The sequence below is a fragment of the Trematomus bernacchii genome, unplaced genomic scaffold (assembly GCF_902827165.1).
Source record: "Trematomus bernacchii unplaced genomic scaffold, fTreBer1.1, whole genome shotgun sequence".
NCBI lineage: Eukaryota > Metazoa > Chordata > Actinopteri > Perciformes > Nototheniidae > Trematomus > Trematomus bernacchii.
Window position 1 is genome coordinate 10,303,931 of NW_022987564.1, and position 24,068 is coordinate 10,327,998.

General features: G+C 38.9%; 1 protein-coding gene across 1 annotated transcript in view; it reads right to left on the minus strand.

The window, feature by feature from the left end:
* LOC117478245 (CUB and sushi domain-containing protein 3-like) overlaps window positions 1–24,068 on the minus strand; it is a 336,058-nt gene that overhangs the window by 246,535 nt on the left and 65,455 nt on the right. The window contains exon 2 of the mRNA XM_034125216.1: window positions 8,188–8,410. Within this exon, the coding sequence (XP_033981107.1) occupies window positions 8,188–8,410 (223 nt within the window). The remainder of the gene's footprint in view (window positions 1–8,187; window positions 8,411–24,068) is intronic.

Below are 24,068 nucleotides of genomic sequence, written 5' to 3' on the forward strand. Positions count from 1 at the left end.
CCAACAACCAATCACATGAATCTCCCGTGTCTCTCCCCAAGGGCTGGAAAATGGAAGAGGTGACCAGAAAGTCGGGTTTGTCAGCTGGAAAAAGCGATGTCTATTATTTTAGGTACTAAACGGACGGGGGCTTGCAAAACTTTTAGCTGCACAGGACACAAGAGTTTGCGGAAACAAGACAGGAGTTGATAATTGGAAGGGGGGGTCTGTGTAAAGTTTGTGATGGGAAGTGGGGGGGGGGGTTCTGTTTGCAGCGGGGTAAAAAGGCTTTAAAAAGGCTCCCGTGTATGAATCTCACCATAGACATTAATGTCTAAAAAGCGATTTTTAATTAATGTCTATGGTGCTATTTTAGGCAACATTGCATGCTGGCTAAATATACTGTCTATGCCTGCTGTCCATTCAAACGAAGTAAACTGGATATAAACTCCCCATACAGGCGAAAACCTACCAGTTTCACCCACTGTCTCTGCCACCTCCCTCCATGCCTGGCTTCTCCGGTTTGTATCCCGGTAGGTGAACAGAGACTGAAAGCACCGGGTGATTCCCTACCGCTACGATGATTTTGTCCTCCATTTTTTGCATATGAGGAAATGAACTGCGGAATGGCTCTCCCAGCATACACGCGGTTTGATTGGCTAGCGCTTGTACTGGCAGATTTGCATACGCAGGATTTGATTGGCTGACGCCTCCGCCTCAGCTTCAAAAGTAGAACATTGCTCTACTTTTGCAGTGAGCACCGCGAGAAAAGCTACGCTTTGCTCCCACAATGCAGTTCGGCGAATCGTGACGTCACCCCATTCAAAGTGAATGGGCAGAAGCGTTGAAGCGTCAACGCACGCCGCCGTGTGTAGGGGCCGTGACTCTCACGCGAGCGAGCAAGAGGGCTGTCTCTCTCGCGAGCGAGCACATAGCCGTTCTCGGGGGTTTAATCTGCGCGCGAGGGTCATTTCATGCACGTGTAAAAGCACATTTTCCGCTCGTGAGTAGCTTCTTTGCGCGCTAGAATATTGACCCAAATCTGACTCCATACTCGTCTCTCCCGTTTGTGCTTAGTGCATACGCATGGGTCAGAGTTTGCGCACATTTTCCCGTCAAGTTTGTTTTTTATAAATCGCGAACATTGCGTAGAAACTGGCGTACGCCATCTTTTGAGCGTACGCACCGTTTATAAATGAGGCCCCAGGTACTTGGCACCATTCCTATCCTACAGTTCTGCTTTCCTCCCATGTATCCTCTGTCACTCACTTACTGACCCACCTAAGAATGGAGGCCCCTGCTTCAGTTATTTTACCAGCCCCAGGACTCCTAAACTTAGTCTCAAATCACAGAGCTGCTTCTCTAACTCCTGATAAAATAAGCCTTCAGGCCTGCTGTTTTACCAAAAACTCACCTGTTGTTCTCTTTTGACAACTGCGACACATAATACATGTATGTTGTTTTTGTCTTGAACTTGACATAAACCAGCGAGAAACAAAAAAGGAAACTATTGGTAAAATAAATAAAAACTTCCTGGTTAAAATTGCAACAGCAAATATGCTTTCACACATTGAAATAAGGACATATGTGTTTAGCTCCTCTTAGCAAGTAGGCTAACGTATGCTAGGGCTAGCAAATATTAGCTAATATAGAAATAGGTTAGTTATTAATTTCAGCTAGCATTTAATTTCAAATGCTAGCTAACAACAAGTATGAAACTGTTAAATGAAGTGCAGTTTGTGGTTGATAATAGTACTTACTATAGTTGATACTGTAAGTCCACATTGAACACTTTGTTCATCCTCCACTAGAGACATCTTTCACACCTGCTTTCCCCCGATCTAATCACGGTGATGCTGCACTGCGTGTGAGGCATTCAGGGGAAACCAGGAATTTGCTAATTCGTAGAAATCCTAACAATATGCAAATAAGTACTACCAAACAACAAATGAAAGAAATTGAAATGAAAACAAAGTTCATTTTGACCATTATTTGAGTTAAGATGTTTGTTGTTTAAGGTGGCAGACCCTTAGACTTATTTCATAGTTAATATCATTTCTACAGCAGTCGGAGTGCTCTACTGCAATCAGTTGCAGTAGGTGTTTTTTTCAATATATGTTCATGTTGTTAATATGTATCTTCTTATATAAATCCATAATCCATAGACAAAAAAGGCAGTTTGTCCCTGTGGTTATACTTTTTTTTTTTAAATACTAGACTTTCAGGACTTGATGGGAAGGGACGTTTATTTAACAAACAAGTCTCAATGAACGGTTTCAGTAAGTGGTGTATTACAATTATTTTAATGCTCTCAATTACTCTGAGAAACTCCCTTCCTTCCTGTGAATTAATCAAACAAAAACAAAAGTACACATGACTTTGTTTAAGATCTGTGACCCACTCTTTGTTGCATTGTGGTTGTTGACAGCAATGTGCATTAAGTATTTGAGCTTTTTGTCCAAGCTTTTAATTGCAAGCACCACACACCATTGTGATCAAATATTTAAACTGGGAATGTATTTTTCCTATTTCAATCATGGAAGTCTGGCAAAGAAAGAAAGTTATTTTCCATCCATCCATGTCCAAACACTTTCAGATGCTCCCTTGGCACTCACATTAGTAATTCTCTGACAGCTGCTAAATGTCTACTTGGTGTCCAATTCACTTCTTTTGCAGCAACAATATATGTACTACGCTCCTACCAGGCGGTCACATTATTAATACTATGACACAACAACCATGAATAAAAGGAGGTCAGTCATTTTAAATGGCAGCTTGTGACATGGCAACAGGATGAAAGTAACCGAGGGGACAAAAGAAAGCTGACTTGCCATAATGTTGAACTTTGTAGAAATGTTCACCCAGGACAGTGCTCGTCTTCTAGCCTCACATGAATAAATTCCAGAAAATAAATAAACAAATATGGATGTGGATGCAATTTGAACTGTAATTATTGTCAAACACGTTGAAATCCATGAGCCACCACTTATCTGTGCTGTGCTTATTTAAGGTTCTTTAAGCATTTATTAAAGCTGTTGACATAAATTGCCTTGACATTCTTAAGTATGGGTTTGCTAAGCACTTGCCATATTAAAAAAACTGAACTGGCATTTCTATTAAATGAAAAATTAATAGACATTCAAGCCACACGATAACCACAAGCTGAAGAGCCAACAACACAATGTGACAAATGACCAATGAAGACAATTAACTGACTTAATTTCAAAATGTCACCATGTCTGTTTGAGAGTCCCTCCGGATAAATCAAGCACACCTCAGGAGGCTTCACTATAATTAAAAAATGATCACATACAATGCAATATGTCCTTGCCTCTTAACTCTGCCTTTCAACCATTTCCTTGTTTTCTTCATCATCTCTTTTTGTGACTGTCTTTGACTTTTAATTTAGCATGCAAACTTGTGTCACAGTTTTGGATTGTGCATAGGGTTAACCTGCTGCACGAGCAGCCAAAGAAGCAAAGAGTGCTTATCCTTTAACTGGAGTACACTGGAAGATATTTCAAGGGGTTGAAAATGCATGGTCTGAAAACAGAAAATTATAATTAACCTCAAAATGTTATGAATACCAAATGTCGCAAATGCATCGTGAGAAAAACATGACATCAAGCTGTAGATAAAAAACTAGATGTAGTTAAGAAGGTGATTAATGCCTAGGAAACACCATAACAATATGAATATCACTTTAATGTGTTAAGGGTCTGCTCAGTATACAAGCCACCAAAGAGAAAAATGGTAATATAAAGATCTTAAAAAAAACTTTATTATCTTCAATTACAATGTTATTTGATTAAATAAATATATATCTATATTTTATATTTATAAGTTATGTATTATTTATGCATAGAAAGTGCAGTATGGTTAAGATTTTTAAAGTTTAGATGACTTAAACTACTCTGTTAAAGTTAGGGAAAGATCTATTGTCATGGTAAAATGATCCAATATGGACATAACAGTGACGAGGCTGTGTTGAAATACGGTAATGATGTCTTAGGTACTGTACAGTGCAATACAATGAACTATATATGTGCACAGATTAAACCATAGGTGTTTACCTATGGCTCTTGTTTGTTAAGGTTAAGTCAGGCTGAATCAGCCATATACAAAAGTGATTATGCCATCATAAGACAACACAATCAATCTGAACATGTAGGATAACTTTTAATGAGGAACTATGTTTCATTAAATCATTTAATCCCTCTTATTAAATCAGTTTATCAATGTTATTAAGAAAAACTCTCTTTGGGTAAGCTAGAGTAAACATTGTTAATGGATATAACATATTTATAAGCTCATATTTCTTCTAAGTATTCCCAATTGTGCGGTGGGGATGCCATACAGTATGGGGTACCTTGATTTTATTTGAATGAATTTCAAACAAATATTTTTTTATATATTTTCACAGAAAAATATGTCTTCAGAAGCTTTCAAAAGAAATGTCATCAGGTCTGTGTTGATTCAGCTGTCACTGCCCAAAGAGTAACACTGGAATGACGATAAGGTCATGCAGGTATGCAATATTTATTTGTTGGGTTACAGGGTGCGAGTGCATCCTGAGTTTAAAAGGCACAGAGTACAAACACGACAGGCTCACATGTATCATACATGTTTGTTGCACTGACATCAAAAAAGACAATGGACAGGTGAGTCAGGACCGAACCCAAGTTTGTCACCGTCAATAATTCCAACTTCCAACCACAGTCGATAAGGTTTTTATTTATTCCACTAAGCTTTGTGTTTAACGTGAACGTCGGTTAATAACATGATTCATCAGCCAGACAAACCTGTTAAGCCCAAGTGCCTGCTTTTTGACCTGTCAAAAGCTGAAACACAGCACTAGCAGCAATCTACAGAGGTGCCCTTTACTTGTTTATGAAAGCTTACTATTAGAACTATCACTTTTAAATATGAATTAATATTATAAGTAACCCTGATTTGAGGAAAAGCAGCTTGAACATTTCTAATTTGAAAAAAACCAATGAGTCTTATGTTGTTCATACCTTTTTGGATTGTATGTTGTGTCTGTGCATTTCAAGTTGAGGAAATTATAGTTCAGACAAGGTGAGTGTTACTCAAGCGACAGTAGACGCTGTAATTTGACACCCAGTTATATTTGTAACATCAAAAGAAAGATGTGACTGGTCGGTGTCTAGTGTGTGTGTGTGTGTGTGTGTGTGTGTGTGTGTGTGTGTGTGTGTTGTGTGTGTGTGTGTGTGTGTGTGTGAGTGTGAGTGTGAGTGTGTGTGTGTGTGTGTGTGTGTGTGTGAGTGAGTGTGTGTGTGAGTGTGTGTGAGTGTGTGTGTGTGTGTGTGTGTGTGTGTGTGTGTGTTCCATGTGAATCACTCTCCCCATAATTACCATTTTCCTGTTAATGGATCTGACCTCTTAATCACCATGTTGCCCTGTGTCCCAGTGCATGTGTGTCAGTTGCCATGTGTGTCCATGTACATGTGTGTGTGTGTGTGTGTGTGTGTGTGTGTGTGTGTGTGTGTGTGTGTGTGTGTGTGTGTGTGTGTGTGTGCGTGCGTGCGTGCGTACATGCGTGTGTGTGTGTGAAGGAGAGAAAGAGAGAGACAGAATGAGACAGCAGAGGTAATTTGGCTTTACTAGCTGGGCGATTGTAAGACCATAAATCTTCATCACACACTCACCCTATGCATGTGAATGTAAGTGTGCACACACTCACGCAGCAAATCATTTCCTGTTATCTGAGATAAGCAGGACATCTTAATCAACCAATAAGAGCACAGAGGGCATCTTTTACTTTCTCTCCCTTCCTACCCGTCGGTTCTCTCTCTCTTTTTTTCTGCAGGGTCACATACTTTATAGAGCAGTAAACATCATGTTGATCCTTTATTTAATTTTGCTCTGTTTTAATCTATTTTATTTCTCTCCCTTTTTTAATTAACTCTGTATGGCAATTTGAGCACTGAAAACCACCGGATTGTCAAAGAAAGGTTTATTATTGTAGACGGCTGATTATAAATTACGCTGTAGAACCAAAGGAGCATGGTTCATTCCCCACAGTCAGAGAATTGCTTTTCAGCAAACCACCAAGTATTAAGAGGACTCATTTCATCTCGCCATGACCCACATCCTTTTTCCTGAACTGAACCAGACCAAATGACTTTGCTTAGAACTACGCAAGTGATATTTCCCTCACGCATGCCTGACTTCTAGACAGAGTCCCACATCACTTGGTTTAAACTAAACCATCTCAAATGAGCAAGCAGAGCGAGGACAACAACAAAAAATGCCCATGTGAGATAACCAATAACTAAAGAAATATATTACAAGTTAGAACCTAATCCCATATTAACAAAGCTATTAAGAAATATGCGTTTTCAGGCCTTTAGAGTATTCAAAAAAGATTGCAGTTCAGTCAGCATTGGATGCGACCTGCAAATGAACTTGTTTGTGGCAAATCATCCTGGTCTTAACATCTCTTGTGGCATACTTGGCATATATTTGACTTGTCTTTTCTTTTTTGCTGGATGGATCTGTTCCATAAGTATAACTTCCTTTGTGGGTTTGTTCATCCTTCACCAAACGCTGCTGTGTGTATTGTGTGCTGTTGCCTTGAAGAAGAGGAGCCAGAAGAAGAGCCTCTTGTGAGAAGCGTGTCTTTGTATCAGATTGGATATTCTTGTTTCCAAGAATAAGTTCCTGGTGGATGCTCACATCACAGGATCCAAAATGAAATAAAGAGCTCACTCACAGTTACTTTTCCATTTCCTTTGCTTTTTTAGTCAGACACATGAGAAAGACAGAGAAGCCTCATTCAAGGATCAGAAACAACAGCTAATCAGTATAATATTGTCATGTACTGTAGTGACAGGACAACATATGTTCTTTGTTCGCAAGATACCAAAGAATACATATCGCTTGTAATGTTTGGTTCTCTTGGGAAAGAAGAAATCTCTGAATGTGTGATTTATTTATTGTTAGAAGCAATAACTTTAAGTGTCCATTCATATTAATTTGCTAAAAATGTTGGGTTATTCCTATCCAATGTTATTGATTGACAAAAAAGAGTTGTTGTTTTGATTCAGCATAATTAAAGTTAATCAGGTACATCATGCTATAAGCAATATTGTAAGTTTCATTTTCTACAACTTCTTCACATTACTAAGTCCTTCTTAGATCAAGAGTATGTGAGATGTGACAATGACTTTCTTGTCGAACAACTTGTGCAACTGTCAAAACCTAATATCAGTGTTTAACCATGAAAATCAAACTACATGTCAATAAACAGCACTCTCACATGTCACAGTTAATTGAATAACGTAATAATAATTAAATTTCAGGGTTAAAAGAACATGTCGGACGTGAATAGAGTCACAGACAAATGTCATTAGGCACTATTGATTGTCTGATCAAATCATAAGGCAAGGAGAGTTTAATAGCTTATCTGAAATGAGCTTATTTCTGGGTAATGTGTTTCTTGCAAGATGAGTTCGATAAAAAGGTTCAATAACTAAAGGAAACCGCAGTGTCACTGATTGAGCCTGAGGTATTTGTGTACCACAGCAGGACAACACCCTGTTGCTATGCAAGGCCATTTGTTCTACTACAACAGAACTGCTCAAGAGAATATAGCCCAGTATGACAACATCTGCTCGACGTTTGTTGACATAATGAGCATTTATGTCATTATAAACCATGTATGCATTCATATTTAAACTAATAATGTATCCTTCTTGTATTTATGTGCTTGTATTTCCACATCCGTAAATCCATGTTGTTTTTTTGTTTTTTTACGTGAATACATGGTCCCATATATTTGATCATGTAAAACCATTGGCTCATTACAGATCATCATTAATTGGCAATAACACAAAGCAGTTCCTTCCATAGCTTCAGCTTGAAAGGATTGCAAACTGGCTGCACATCAGTGGTAACCTAATAATAAACAACGGGATATATGCCATAACAGGTGTGTCTGCTGTGTTTGCCATGCTACTTTAAATGGAGATTAGAGGATGTTGAACACAAATATTTGGTTGTGAAATAAATCAAAATAAAGTGTGTAAAATGCATTATGTTCTTGAGTTTATCCTAGGTAACACCTTACTACAATTTAATAAAATCTTTAAAAAAAAATCCTTTCTTGTCTTTGATAGTTTTTCAAATTTCCCTCAGTTGTTTACAAGGGAAAATAATTACGCTTAAAACAATAACCGGTCCTACCTGGTCCTGAAGTTGGTCGGATGTGGGTGTCCATCATACAAGGACAAAAAGTCATATTCTTCTTCTATGGCAAATGACAGGAACATGAGCTGGATTCTACTTCCTTCCTCTCCGACGATGACCCAGGTGCAGTTCGCTCCATTGGGGTAGCCATAGGGAAAGCCTGGCGACTCTATAGTGCCATTTCTGCCTTTTAGTGTACCGCCACATGTGTAGATAAAACCTAAAGGGGAACAAAAGAGAACGTTTCATTTTATTTGAACATTTGATTTATTCTTAGATGAGAAACAAATGGTTGCAAACAACAGATGCTGTGTACTACAGGATAAACAGGGAGAACACAATGTTAAGTTTAAAGTTTAGAGTCTAAGGAACACTGTGAAACAGCATATGACAGAATGTTGAGTATGTGAAGATTGTGCATCCATGTGTCCTTCTCTGTGCATGTAGTTAGCATAAATCAGTTTGTCTACCAGTGTGTGCTATCTTTTGAGAGACACCGAACAACTGCAGGCTATGCGCACACTCACACAGGCACTTTTATTCAACAAAAACACACACAGGCACACGTACTACGGTACTACAAGTATCATTTTTACACACCTTGTTTGATTAAATGGATACAAGATTGCTGACATAATGTCCTAATCCAATATTAACACTTATAAATACAGTGCAAAAAAGTTGGGCATTGAAGTATTGCTTTACGTCAATGTAGGAATAAGCCATACGTCAGCATGAGTCATCCAAAGTAGGTCAGCTTGGTTCTGATACATCCTGGTTATTTGATGCTGATCTATGAGATTACATATTAATGGAATATATACTGTAGCGAGCATCAGAAGAGTTGAATCAAGTATTTGTCAGCAACTCTTGCAGCTCCATGGATCTGTACAGTAGTTTGTGTTGCGCCTAGTAACATATTTTTCCCTGGCCTCCCCCGCAGCGAGGGCACAGGGCCGGGTGTGTTTCAGAGCCTCACCCCAGGAGTTGGTACTCACATTTAGCATGGGGTGCTTGAACCTCGGTCCCCTGACAGTGGGGAAGCTCAGCAACCCCTTCCACCTGACTTGATAGGCAAAATCAATAAGAGACCAGAGCATCCTCTTGGATTCACACAGTGTGTCTCTAACAGATCAAAAGCTGTCTCCTTCTTTGTTTTTGTTGACATGTATAACTGAAGGACATTTTTTTCTCTGCATCTCTACATTAACTGTGGATGAAAAAACGACAGGGAGATGACACCAATGCAAACTCTTTGCACACACTATGCAGCATCAAAGGCAGTTCATGATTTCTTGAGGGAGGGAGAGAATAAATACAACTAGATCTTAATGAGCTTCTATAGGCTCTTCATCATGACTCTATGGTGGCAGAGACGAGGAAATGGAGAAGAGGAAGAGATGCCAAACTAACAATAACATCAACTGCAGAGGCATTATTTAGATGCTCTGCATAGGACGCAGCCAAACATACAAGCACGTCACAGTAATGGATATCCAACCAATTATAAAGTTATTTTCAATATAAGAGAGTAAACAAGCATATAAGAAAATATCATTACATTTCCAAGGTTTTTGGTTGGGTTGGGTTACATAACATAAATAAGATTCACTGGTGCGTTCAGTGTATCGTACTACAGTATGCTGATACTAAAGTTAATGTTTTGTGTTGAAAGAATATATATATTATAAGTGTCTCGATATATAAACAGTCAGTAAATGTGATGTTAATTTGACTTAACCATATTTTGGACAGGATTGTTACTATAGAAACATGGAGTGTGTAGAAATAGTTTGTATCACTTCCCTTCCCTTTTCCCAGCTGCTTGTACTGATAAATTAGAAGTGAAGCAAATTCTGCTGCTGTACTTACTTTAAATCTCTCCGGGTTACAGATCCTGCTAAATGCTTGAATTGTAAAATGTAAATGTAATTGATCTCTTTGGACTTCACGGTTCACATCAGGATCATTATCTTCTCCCTTTGATCTTAATGATCCTTTTATATCAAACACACCACAGGTGTTAGATGAAAAGCTTGAAGTGTCCAGGCGTGAAGTCGGAGAGTTTCTTTTTGCGATGCTCTATCGATCCCTGATGGAGAAACTCTTCACTTCTACCGCTCCACGGGAGAGTCAGACTGCAGAGTCAGCTTACAGAGCAGAAACCCTTGAAGCTGGTGGGGATTTGGCCTCATCCTGCTCAAGGACACTACAGCAGAGAGGCAAATTGCTGTTATATTGGTCACTATGTCTTCTTGCGGTGAGATGATGTTGCAATGACTTTGTACCTTTTCTTTTTTTGCATTTGACATTCTGTTATCTAGCGTACCTGCTTCTTTTTTGTCCGTTTTTTTAATCACTGGCAACGACTATATCTACAAAAGCTTTTGAAACTGCAGCAGTAGGCCTTTGGTGTATAACTGTGAAATGTAAATGAAAGTGTTGAATGAAAATTGCTCTCACTGTATGCTTTAAGTCCTTGAATTTTCTAGGCTTTAATTGATCTCCTCTGAGTGCAAAGCTCAAATCAGGACAATCATCCGCGTGCCTTTCATGTTTATGAGCCTTGTTATTTGCCATGGCAGCCGGGGCCACAGGGACAGCAGGGTGATCCCGCTGGATGCTTTTCCAACCAATTATCCAAGACAGACCCTAACCAAAAAAGAGTGTGTGTCTACAAATATATGTGTGTTTCAGTGTGTGTTTTTACAACCCTCATTTACCAAGACAATTCCAAGACCATCACATTGACCAATATAATGGCCAATGGCAGTCTGAGCCACAATTAGGCGCCAGTATCTCTGCCCCTTCACAACCAATCACAGCAGAGATGATGAGAAACGGAAAGGGAGAGCTAGAGCCATATGACAGCTGACACATATGCTCATACACAGACCTACAGAATATTATAACACTGACATATACACTCACAACATACAACTCCATATCATCTTTTGCTTGTTTCAATGACTAGAAAGAACGCAAAAGGCTGAAATGCCACTGCCTCTCTTCTGTGCTTTGTTTTCTAAGACACTACAAAGGAAAGATTGTGAACAGCACAGCAAAAAAAAGGAACTTATTTAACGGCCCAGTTCTGAAAGGGTAGATCCATGTGGTTCCCAACTGGAATTACATTTTATCATCAAAGTGAAATGGGATTGATGCTCCATGAAGCAGGAGTTCCCCTGAGGATAGCACAGATGCACGGTTACAAAGAAAAGGCAGACTTATCAGAGCATCTGTCCAATGTATTTGCTATGTAACAACCGCTGCATGTCCAAGATTACACTTCAATAAAATCAATGATTTCAAATATTGCTACATGCCTTTATGGCTATGATGGATAGAAAATAGATTATTTACATTCTCCACTATGACATATAGATGCTTTGAGATATTATCTAAAGTAACAGCCAGTTAATGGCTCCAAATTATTTGATAATAAATCTAATTCAGTTGACAACTTAATACAATTTTAAGGTTTATGTTATGAGGAAGGTCAAATACACTGAGATGAGTTCATGCACCTAATTATACAGTTGCTTTTACTGGTTTTTGACACATTTCAGATGGTGTATTGATCAGTCAATGTATTTTTTCTCTGGTTCTGAGATGAGCTACTGGATTTCTCAATATATATATTTGAATATGGTTGGCTAAATGTTGGTGCTACACTTGCAATATAAGAATCTTAAATGTAATTGGTTTAATAGTTTTTTTTTTTTTTTTTTTTTTTTATGAGCAAGGATTATTGCATACTTCCATCTGCAGGAAAGAGATTAGCTCAATAACTGTCAATATTCCATACAGCCAAATACTCAGATTAACTGATGCTTATGTGAGACAACGTCTGTTGTCATGCAGCAATGCTTCAAAGTGAGGCGTTATGAGGTCAAGAATCAAGATTAAGCTCACAATAGAATGTAATTATTGGAGTGGAATAACTTGTTCTGCAAGGGAAAATACAGGAACTAACACAGACACCTTATTGTGTCACATGTTATTAAAGAGGCTGCAAATAAATGCATAATATAATGTGCAATAGGGACTTCATTTCGTGTGATGAAGCATAAAGTGAGGTGTTTATGATCTCTTAGGGGTGAGATTAACCTATACACAAACAATTAGACTGGTTAGGCAGTTATTTAACAGATGCTAGACAAGATATATTATGACCCAGGGGTAATATGATGTGGTAATTGTAGTTACCATGGGGTATAGGGGGAAAGGCAACAATTTAAATAATCTTCTCAATAACTAAAAATCATTCCCGTAGTTTTTTACAGTCAGTAAATCAAAGAGGGACAGGATATCTGAACAGTGAAACTCAAAGGGAATTGTTGTTTTCATCCTCTAGTCTAGGCAATGTGACAATATTTACTTTTTTATAATATTAGACAATACTTTTACATTTAAATCTTTAAAACTGAATGAGTAATTCTACATATAAGGAGTAAGGTTTTGACTTTCTTCTCTGTAGTCTCTTGTGGTCTTAGTATTTCATGTTGTCTTTTTTTAACTGATCCCTCTAGTGGTTAAAGTATGTTTTTGCATGAGAGTGATCCTAGACACAGGTGCGTGGAATCGTTTAAGACGACAAAATAATTGCTAAATATCACAAAAAAATTGTTTCAATAATATTAATCGAAACTTGAACTGGCTTGACGTAACGTAAAATGGTTGGGATTGTAAAGCTATCACAAATGAGCTCCGTAATACTCTCCAGTTCACACAGGAACATATGACTCAGTCCATCACAATGTTATCAGAACTCAACAGATTGGAGGGTGTCTTAGTCTAAATGCAGTTACTTCCTTTAATTGAACAGCCAGGATACAGAGTGGAGTGTATGAGGAGCGGAACAGGGACAGAAGGACAGAGATGGAAAGCAGAATAAACAGAGAGAAAAGGACAGATTTCCCCTCGTTCATCATTGAATGAAAGGATGATTTAAAAGTCATCACTCACAGAGGGATAGAGGCGAGGGAGTGTGGGGGGGGGGGGGGGGAGAGGGAGAAATATTGAAAGAGAGCGAGGAGAGTAAAAAAAAGAGAGGAGGATGAGGCAGAGAGAGAAAGAGAGAAACAGTGAGAGGGAGACGGGGATAAAAGAGAGACTTCTAATTATGCTGACTACCAGACCGAAACTGACAGTCCACACACACACACACACACACACACACACACACACACACACACACACACACACACACACACACACACACACACACACACACACACACACACACACACACACACACACACACACACACACACACACAGGCTTACAGCAAACACACAGACACACACACGTACACACCATAATGAAAAGGAAACGCACACACATATGCTTATTTCACAACCCTGACCTTTCCTATTAACCCTTTCCACAAACCCAATGTCTCTGCTGCCATTTACTTTACAGTTTGTTCACCACAGCACATACTGTACTACTACACACGTACAAATTGACACTATACTGAAAAAAGGATTCATGCTTCTCTGCATTCATTCAATGTAAGTGAGTATATGTTTTCTTACAAATGTGAAAAGGAAAGAGCAGTCATGCCAACAGAAGATCAATTAAGGGTTGTTCTAATTAGACCCGGGCAATATGAGAAAAATCAAATATCAGGATATTTTCTATCAAATACCTCCATATTGCAAATATAATGTATACATTTAATGTATATCAATATATTTGCAACCCATAGTTCTAAGTGCACAAACCATGCTAATGTCGGTGATGAGGAAAACCAGCAAATTTAGCAATAATTTGGCTAAAGATTAGAGTACTGTGTGCATGGTTTGACAGTTTCATTTTAGAATAGATCATTTTAGCTGATTTACGATGACTACAGATGTTGCCCTCCACAATAAAGACAGTAATAAACTTTTCAAAGCTACCTTTGGGGTCTATCGGGCATGTGTGTTTAATATTTTAAAATCATTAGGGTGGAGTATCACCTTAAGCAAGGCCTTTCCCCCCTAAGACTTAAATTGAAATGCTAATTGGCAAACAGTGAAAGATTTGTGGTTGGACCGGGTAGCTCCCAGGTGTGAATATATGCACTGATACTAATGAGGAACAGGGTTTAGCTGGAAAACAGCGTGCATGCTCAGCAAAACCTTCCCTGGATAAAAGAAGCTTAGAGACAAAGAAGAAAATCTGCTTGTTGAATGGAGTGGATTTAATGAACCCTGGACTGCAATATAGGCCTGATCTCTTTCTTCACAGCAATATCTCATACTGAATGTCTCAGATAATACACTGAAGACAAAAAACAAGCTTTAACATGTGAATTATGACAGCACATTATTTTTGAAGACAGTCCAGTAGCTAGTTTTATGACTTTAAATAGGCACATCATCAAAAGCTGTGTAACTACGTTTACAAAACACAAGTTCTGGGACCTTCCGTGCACAGTATCCCAAATGAAGTCCAAAACAAGCAGGATGCACTAGAGAGGATGTGAATTGCCAGTAGGTATGAATGTTTGTTTATGGAATTGTGACCTGTTCAGGATATCGTACAGCATGCATTAGTTAACAATGAGTCATTTTCAATGTGTCAAAAAATGCAGGCCCCACGTTAGCTTCAATGATATCTCTTTGTTGGTGCAGCAAGGAGCTCCAGCAGAGGGCTGTGGAAGTAAAATGGAAGGCAGTGGCAAAAAAGATGGCAAAATCCATCAAGCAGGTATAAGCACCGCAAGCTTGAATCATAAGGAAATGTGAAAAATGACTAACTATACAGTTAGAAGAGAAAATGTCTGCTGCCATTAAAACGTTCCAGAATGGTAAAACCTTTTCTCAAAGGATTGTAAACTGCGCATTGTCTTTGCACCTGACAATCTTTGAAAATGGATTCTGGTTTGCATGTATCTTCTCAAGGGTATACCTGTTACAGCACACCCACACTGCAGCTCCTTCTGTTTGCAGCACTATAGGCTCTTAGCCAGAAGGCCAATGTCTACTTACAGCCCCCTCCAGCATTTAGAGAGAGTAAGTGAAACAACATCATCAAGTGGGTAAAATGATTTGAACCAAACGAAAAAACGAGTATAAAAGAGAATAAAAGTCTGCAATTGGCAAACAGTATAATAATGTGACTCACATCCAGATATAAGCTTGATGATTCGTAGGGGGTGAAATCAATTACTAAGCTTGTCATTTTCCACAGGGAACCGTATGATCAATATAGCCATTTCAGCATGGTGCTGACTACTGAATGAGGAAACAGTAGAATTACCCTATTCTTCATTTGAATGGGCGCCGTGTTCCCCCTGAAGGTTGCTGGACGGCCCAGTCTCCTACTTGGGGGGGCAGAAATGTCTCCATATAGCATGACACATATCTGTGTTGGGGTGTGCACACATCTTGTAATGTAAAATATGACTCTTATCCTCTGCAGTGCAGTCACATTACACCAGTCTGACTCTGAGAAAAATATGCTTTAAATTCTCTTCCATTCCTTTCTCTCTGGTTCCCTCTTTCCATTTGTCCATTGCTCTTTCATCTCTCTGCTGCACTCTTTTCCTCTCTCTCGCTCTCTCTCTCTCTCTCTCTCTATCTCTATCTCTGCCTCTCTCTGGGGGCCTCAGTGATACCAGATTCGCTTAAAGGGCTATTCCGTCTAATCTCACAGACTCTCATTTATGATTAAAGAATGGCTTTCCCAGTGGAGAAAAACTGACCAATCAAATCATTGCAGACAGACAAACCGTCCAATCAGTATTCAGATCACAGCAGCACTCAAGCTCCACAGGCAAAATGAGATGTGTGTGTATTTGCGAAAAAGCATGTGTGTGCATGAATGCAGCAACAGTTAATTTAAATGAGCTGTCCATGTCCCTCGAAAATGATAGTATCTTTTAATTTTCTTGAAGAGGTTTTGAAAGCAAGGAAGAAATAAGGATGGAGGAAACGCAGGGCAGGGAGTGGGGTGGTGGGCGTGGGAAGTGACAGAGTGACAGAAAGGTAGACAAACTGAGAGTTAGAAAAAGGGCGAGCAAATGAAGAGTGGAGTGGCAGGGGCAGACATGGGGGGAATGAGAGAAGAAAGAGAGATGGAAAAGGCAAACATGCAATAGAGAGATATAGAGCAAGAGAGAGTAAGCATGTTTGAGGCCTCCCTTTGGTTCCTCCTGTCAGGAACGCTTGTCAGCCAAGAATTAGACTGCTCCACGCTGCCTCTGACTGACAGTCGGCCTGTGGTCTAGACTATACCCTGGAGTGGTTGAAGCTAAATAAGGGAAATGCCTAGAGAGAGACAGAGGGAACACACCGGGCTGAAAATCAATTTATAGCACTGTCAGTCAGAGGCAGAAAGGGACGATGGGATAGAGATGGAGAAAGAAAGACAGACCCAGAACAGGAGCAAGGGGGAGACAACGGGTGTAAAAGAGGGACACACACAAAAGGGAAAAACTGGAAGAAAATATTTGAGAAAAACAAATGGGACTGATCGAGGAAAATCAGAACAGAGGGGAGCGTTGTGTTGAGGGAATCAGAGGGAAGAAGGAGACACAGAGACATGCTACTCTGCTACTAACGTTCATGAGCCTTTACAGATAATAAACCAGTGTTACAACGTTCATTGAAGACCTCAAATATGCTTACATCAAGCTATTATCCTCCACAACCACCACTCCTACAAATCATGGATACACTGGATAACTTTCTTATTTTTGACTGATCAACCGTGTCATGTTCAAGCCACTGTTGTACAATTATCAGAACAGACTATAACTGCATGACTATTAATTTAAATGTTAATAAGCTAACCTGTAATCACCATTCACTGGTGCCAATGTTTAATCACTGCACCATTGTTCAAGAATTGCCTCGTGGAGGGATGACTGTAATTATTTGTATTCTTCACCTGCTTTAAGCATATCTTATACAGAGGTTTGTTACCACTTCTTATTGTTAAATTCATTATACAAAGCAGACTCTAGTGTCTTGAATTGTGAGATATTAAAGAAGACATTTAAATTATCCCAACTTGTCTTTTAACACAAAGGCACATATTTATAATGGCATAAAACTGTCTCAAGAAGAACGGTTTTAGTTCAAAACAAAGATAAACATGAAATTAAAATAGCAATTAGAAATCACTGCTCTGAAACATTACACATTTCAAAGAAACTGTGCGGATAAACTGGAAATAACTACAAAATATCAACAAATTGCCAGAATAAATAAGATATGACATCATCCTCTTGTATTATGATACCTAATATACATAAGGTATGCTTATTCAACACAACACTAGCAGGAGAAAAAGGTGTGAAACTGAGGTATGATTTAGCCAGCAGGGTCAGCCCTTCCGTTAGTCTCTGTGTTCTCTAATACGCTGTTTTCTGAATTGCTTGCAAGCCCATTTCAAGTTGACAAGGTCTGCTGTCCCATTAGGCTATTGTTGCCTAGAGTTATGCTGAGGGGCAAATTATTGGGTAAGATGTCAAGCGTAAGCCCAGGTGTTGGTTCAGTGTCAAGGAGGTACAAGTGCAGAGAGAGAGTGTGGAGGACCATGAGCTTGTGAATGCCAGGATTTATTGGTAAACCTTGTGAGTTTAATTCCTCAACATAATACATGTGGTGGGCCTTTGTAACTCACCCGAATACACATGGAAAATACAGTGTTGTGCTGAAAGTTTAATTAACTAAATCAAGCCTTGTCCATCACTTGAAATAATTTTACTCGAGGAAGACAATATTTTATTTGACTCAGGATTTGATACAGGAATCTGACTCTTTGCCCTTAAACACTTTGTTCTAGTTTTTGTATTACTTGTAGTGAAGTACTTTTCTATCCTCAGTATTTACTTCAAATGTACTAAAACGTAGTATAACGACTTCAACCAAGACAAATACCGGTATTAGCACAAAAACCACAACCAAAGCATTACTTCTACAAAATATACTCTAATCAGCAAAGCTACTATGGCTCCTTATGCTAACATGTTTAGACCAAATCAATGACATTTAGTGTGATGTAATGTGATTATTTTTTGTTTAAAAAACGTATTGGGATATTCTCATATTTTAAGAAAGCTGTGGTTCTTGCCAACAACTTCTTTGCTAGCGTGGAAGTCAACGTCCTCGGTCAAGCAGAGGCCATTATCAGCTGCCCCAATTCTCCCGATACAATAAATACATTGTGTGGAATAACTGTATAAAGCTAGTGCTCTATGCAAAGTAGGACATGGTGTTTTGTGAATGGATGACATAGATCTAGTATATCTAAATATGGTATACATGTTACTGAAACACTGTGAATAAAACATGTTATCTTGAAGGTGTATTACTTTTGGATATTCTATCACATGTTTCTTTTTTACATATCAACATAAATGCACTAATCTGGCTTTACAGGCAGTTGGCTGAAAGACAGCTTGGAGGACCTCTTGCCTTGCACAAACGCAGCGTACACAGGAGGGGAGAGGAGGGGTGAGGAGAGGAGGGGAGAGGAGGGGAGAGGAGGCGTAGGCAGTGAGGACAGGAAGCAATGGGAATAAGCAAGCACTCACTTTCACTAATAAATTACAAAAAAATCTGCTTTCTAAGAAAGTGGGTCACTGAGAGCAGGCGAAGAATGCTAACCAGAGGGAATTTTATGAGGGTAAATTCAAGCTTGTGTGTGTCTAAGCATCGCCGAGTGGGCGTGAGTGAGAGAGTGAGCGTCTACTTGGGCTTGTCATGGTTGGAATTTACTGTATTCTCATATTGAGAGTTGATCATTGTGCCTCGAAACGGGGAGGAGAATAGCAAGAGGAAAAAGAGAGCAATAGGAAGAGGGAGCGTTATTGCATTTACTGTTGTTTCATCAATCATCTAATGAGCCCTCTGCTAGGCACATGCACACCAATACGCATAGAAACATTTACAGTGGATGCATAAAATCCTCAGTGAATGGCAGGTAGTACACAGCATGAAGAATTAATGAGTCAGAGAGAAGCAGGGTGAAGCAGTCTTAGGGGGGTTACTATTGATTTATGTCTGCTGAGTGTCATCATCTCCAATCTGACTAATGAGGACACACACACACACACACACACACACACACACACACACACACACACACACACACACACACACACACACACACACACACACACACACACACACACACACACACACACACACACACACACACACACACACACACACCACACACACACACACACACACACACACACACACACACACACACACACACACACACACACACTTCCCTTTCTGTAAGTATGTTACAGTAGAAATCATGAACTGAACTCTGCCCAACTACTGTACTGGAACACTAACCCCCGCCATGTTTACCCCACCCTCCTTACTCTCTTGCTCATATACTGTATTTCTAGAGTATTTTTCTCTCTCTCTCTCTCCCGCTCTATCTGTCTATTGCTGTGTTTTGCCTGGTGTTCGCCCTGCCACTCACTCACATCCACTTTCTCTTCTTCCTCTGCTCCCTCGCCATGTCATTTTTCCTCTAACCCATTTCCTCTAGTGTGAAAAAAAGTATTTTCAAGAGTAAAAGAAAAGATGATTTGGGACATTTTCCAAAGGCTTTAATCCTTGCAAACACCCACCCCCACACTCTTACTTTTTCTTAAATGTGCCTTTTCCCACACCTCATCATCTGTATAGCAACAGCTGGTTTTAAACATAAAGCCACTGCAGGATGAGCTCAATAAGAGGGCAATTACAGGATTCACTCGAAGGATTCCAATTTAATTTCCTCATGCCTCTAGATACAGTGTGTACAGAGAGGTGCAGCGGAGGAGGAAAACATGCCATCAGGGCAAACACTGCTACCCACTTTACTGATTTCCCTTTACAATTCTTGTTTTGTTTTAACATTATCACTAACTATTTGCTTGTTCCCTGACGCGTTTGCTGATGTTGATCAGTAAGATATGAGTAAGTAGGCCACACCAATTACCATTCAACAATATTTTTCTGAAAATCGCTAAGAGGTACTAAAAGTACCTCTTAGCATGATTGAAAACAAATATCTCAGGTTTACAAATTATAACCAGAACTACATTGGAGGTACACAGGTTTTTTTTTTTAACATTGTGTGCCAATCAGAACAGATACTAAGTGACCAAAGACTACTTTGATCTGCCACCGCTTTGGTCGAGATGTGCTACTACTTTGCTCAAGGATGGGGTGATTGTTAAAAAAGCGAGATTGTCAGTAGGAGGGAAGTTACACGCAGGGTTGACTCAAACACAACTTACACCTCTTACATACAGTACGTGGCTTTGTTATGTTTTTACATACCGTGTTCTTCCATATTCGCATCTGTGAAAAAACCTTACAATTGGTATGGCAGCATGAGACCCTCATCAGGTCAACATTGACAAACGATAAGTGCTGTTGTTGAACATTATTGTATCAGCTATAGTGTCTCAGATTATGAATTTATGATAGAGCTTCATGCAGTGCATGCAGCTCTTAAACATTCACAGTAAAGTGGGCCAGCTGTGGAAATGGATGTCATGGTAGGACTGCATATAAAGAAATCAAAGCACCAAGTGTCCCTTGTTCTTTTCCTTTGTACTGTGGAATAATTTAAAATCATTCAGCTTTTGCCTCTTCATGAATGGGCTGAATGTGTCCTGGAAATCTGAAATCTAAAAATAACTTGGGATTCCCAAGACAGTCTCTGTGGGGTTTGTATGTTAAAATACTGAAGGTGATCTAACAGGAAATGGTGAAAGTAATAGTTAATCATTTATAAAGGAAATGAACACATATCCTCATCCAGGCATTCATTCATAAAACACGCACGTTTACAGTCCAACATGCACCATATTTCTGTACTCCACACTCCCTCATCGGGACATTCAGTTAAGCAAAGGTAAAACATGTTGAAAATGGGTCAGACACATTGCTTCATAAATAAACAAAAATATCATGCATATACTGTACATTACCCCACACGTCCATTCAGTATAAGTGTCTTTACATGCAAGCACTTTCCCTACCTTCACTTCTATTATTGGTCATGTTCTCACAATTTCTTAATCCCTACTTTAAAACACACGCACGCAGACACACACATTTCTCATTACCAATGTTAAGACAAATCGTTGGTTAATAGAAAAGACTCTCAATTAGTACTAAGAAGTTGAATAATCATCAATTGAATAACTATCCTGCTGCTTTCAGGAATGAATCAAGTCAGAACATATAGCAGAAAGGTTTTGATGATTAAAATGACAAAAATAACATTCATATGTATAGTTTTCAGCTCTGGAGTCACCTAATTGTTTAATATTGTGATAACAACGTAACATTTCTACATAACAACAATACAAACTATAAAGTATTTTTTTTCATTTTGAACATTCATATATTTTTGAATACTTATGTACATATAACATTGAATCTGAGAAGTTTAAACTGTTTTAATTCCATATACAGTCAGCCAGAGTAGTAGTTTAAAGGGACACATTTTTGTAATGCATGTTCAGTGAATTATAGGCCTCAAACTCATTGTGTATGAAATAGTGACTTTAAGATATAGAGCATTTCAATTCACGCAGTCAACTCTCAACAGCAAAAGTGCATCACAAATCACTGCAAGGACCATTTCACATGAATATTCAGTGAACACTTCCTGTCAAGCCGAGGGGCCTCTGAGCATGAGGGGAAAGGGGAAAAAACAAACCTTTGATAAAAACTGAGATGAGGATTCAGGAAGTTAGGTCTCGTTATGACAGATCAAAAAAACAATGGAGTGATATGGGACCAGAACTCCAAAACATGGAATTGCTCTGAGCGACAGTTAATTTGCTCGGTTGTTTTGTTTTGTAGTTAAAATCCATATTTGTCCAGGGAATATCACCTTTCCAGCCTCATGTTTACACATGAACTGATTAACTCCACCAGCAGAGCCTTGGGCTAAAATGAAATCCTTCAGTTTCATGATCCATGATGTGAGGATGTGTTTCCATATAATGATGTCATTATCATGGGACATTCCTACTGGTTAGAGGCCATACAAAATAAGGTTTTAATACTGGTTCTAAATTCTACTCAATCTCCTCTTGGCATCTCATTTCAACAAAACCAGAGGCCATTTTGTGTTTTGATTGAAAAGTGCTGCATAACAGTTTAAAAATATCTAAGTGGCTTCTCAGTTATATTGGGATCTGGTTGCAGCAAAGCCTGTTGTACGTGATTTATTCAGTTTCCTTTTAACCCTTCATTTGTCCAAATGTGTTGAGAAATCAGACGCTCAACGAGTAATCTAAACAATTTTCTGACACACACACACACACACACACACACACACACACACACACACACACACACACACACACACACACACACACACACACACACACACACACACACACACACACACACACACACACACACACACACACACACACCACACACACCACACACACCATTCAGCAAGAATGCATCAATTAAACACTTTGATAACAAACCTGAAAAATCCTAAAATAGAGTCTTAAAAAATATGGCGTAATCTAATTAGTGCAATTATTGAGAACAGATCAAAAATATAATCAAGCTCTATGAATACAATAACGTTCTTCTCATGTCACTGTTATTCAACTTTGCATTCTGATGACTAGTGACATAAAGGGCAAGTGAGTCTAAAATAACAGCTCAAGGCATGTGTCCCCGGTATACGGTGACATATAATAGTGAGAGCACAACATGTCTCAGCGCTCGCCCTACTTTCTTTCTGAATTCTATGGATGTTGCTGGTAGCACCCTAAAGGACTTTAGGATTTTGAGTATAAAGGCAAATAGTAAAGCCTGTTCATTTCTTTGTTAAATCTGAATAGCACTTCCAAAGCTCAGAGAAATTGAATTGAAATCCAAGGTCTGCTTTGATAGTGTTGCAGCATGGGCCTTGAAGAACATTAAAACATATTCCCATACGCCACACAGGGACGTTTTGGTAGGTTGCATCACAAAGAGCAGATGGAAATATAATCGCCAAGGTTTCAATTTCTAAACTGCATGCATCATCGCAAGCAAGATCATTTAGTCAAATATTAAAAGTAACTCTTTCTATGAAGACCAGATCTGTAGTGTATTGTAAGTGCATGCATAGCTAATTATAAATACGCTGATTATGCTTAATCTACACTGACTACACTCATAAACACACATAATGATTGTGGTGGTCTTTATGGCGTTTTATAGAAAGTGTTACCAACATGAGAGCCTAACATATATTTTTGAAAGACATAGAAACTTTACAAACCCTTTAACACTTGAGTCATACATTGACAAGAAGTCTGTCAAGAGATTACGTGTGCCCTTCCACAAAAGTGTATTTGTTAAATGTTTTCATTACATTAAAAGAGAAGGGAAGAGAAGGTTAGTAACCTAAAGAGGGATTTTTCTATCTTGAATACAGTACACAAACAGTTCTTAAAAGAACATGTCACAGGAAATGTAACATGCGTAAAAGAAAGAAATATGAAGGTCATATATTGAAAAGAAGTGCATGATTCCACTTTCAAGAGAAATAACAGTTTCATTTCTATATTGAGAAATATTATGACTCATCTGCATTGTTGAATTGCACCAGTAGGATGGAAAAAGGATAGTACTTAAACTAATATTTAATACATAAGTGGAAGTGCTAAAGCTAGTTCACTGGTTTCTGAGTTATATACCTGGAAAAGTGTCACCGTGCAAAATGGTGTCCCCCACAGGACTCTGCCTTCATACTTACTTTAAGATTTGATTCAGCTGAGCGCGCATGTACACTACCCTCAATCAAATCCATGGGGCTCTACAAAATCCCATCTAGTGGGTGACTCATAACTGCCATTAAACACAATGCAAAGAGCAGTGGGTGCTTACTCAAGGGCC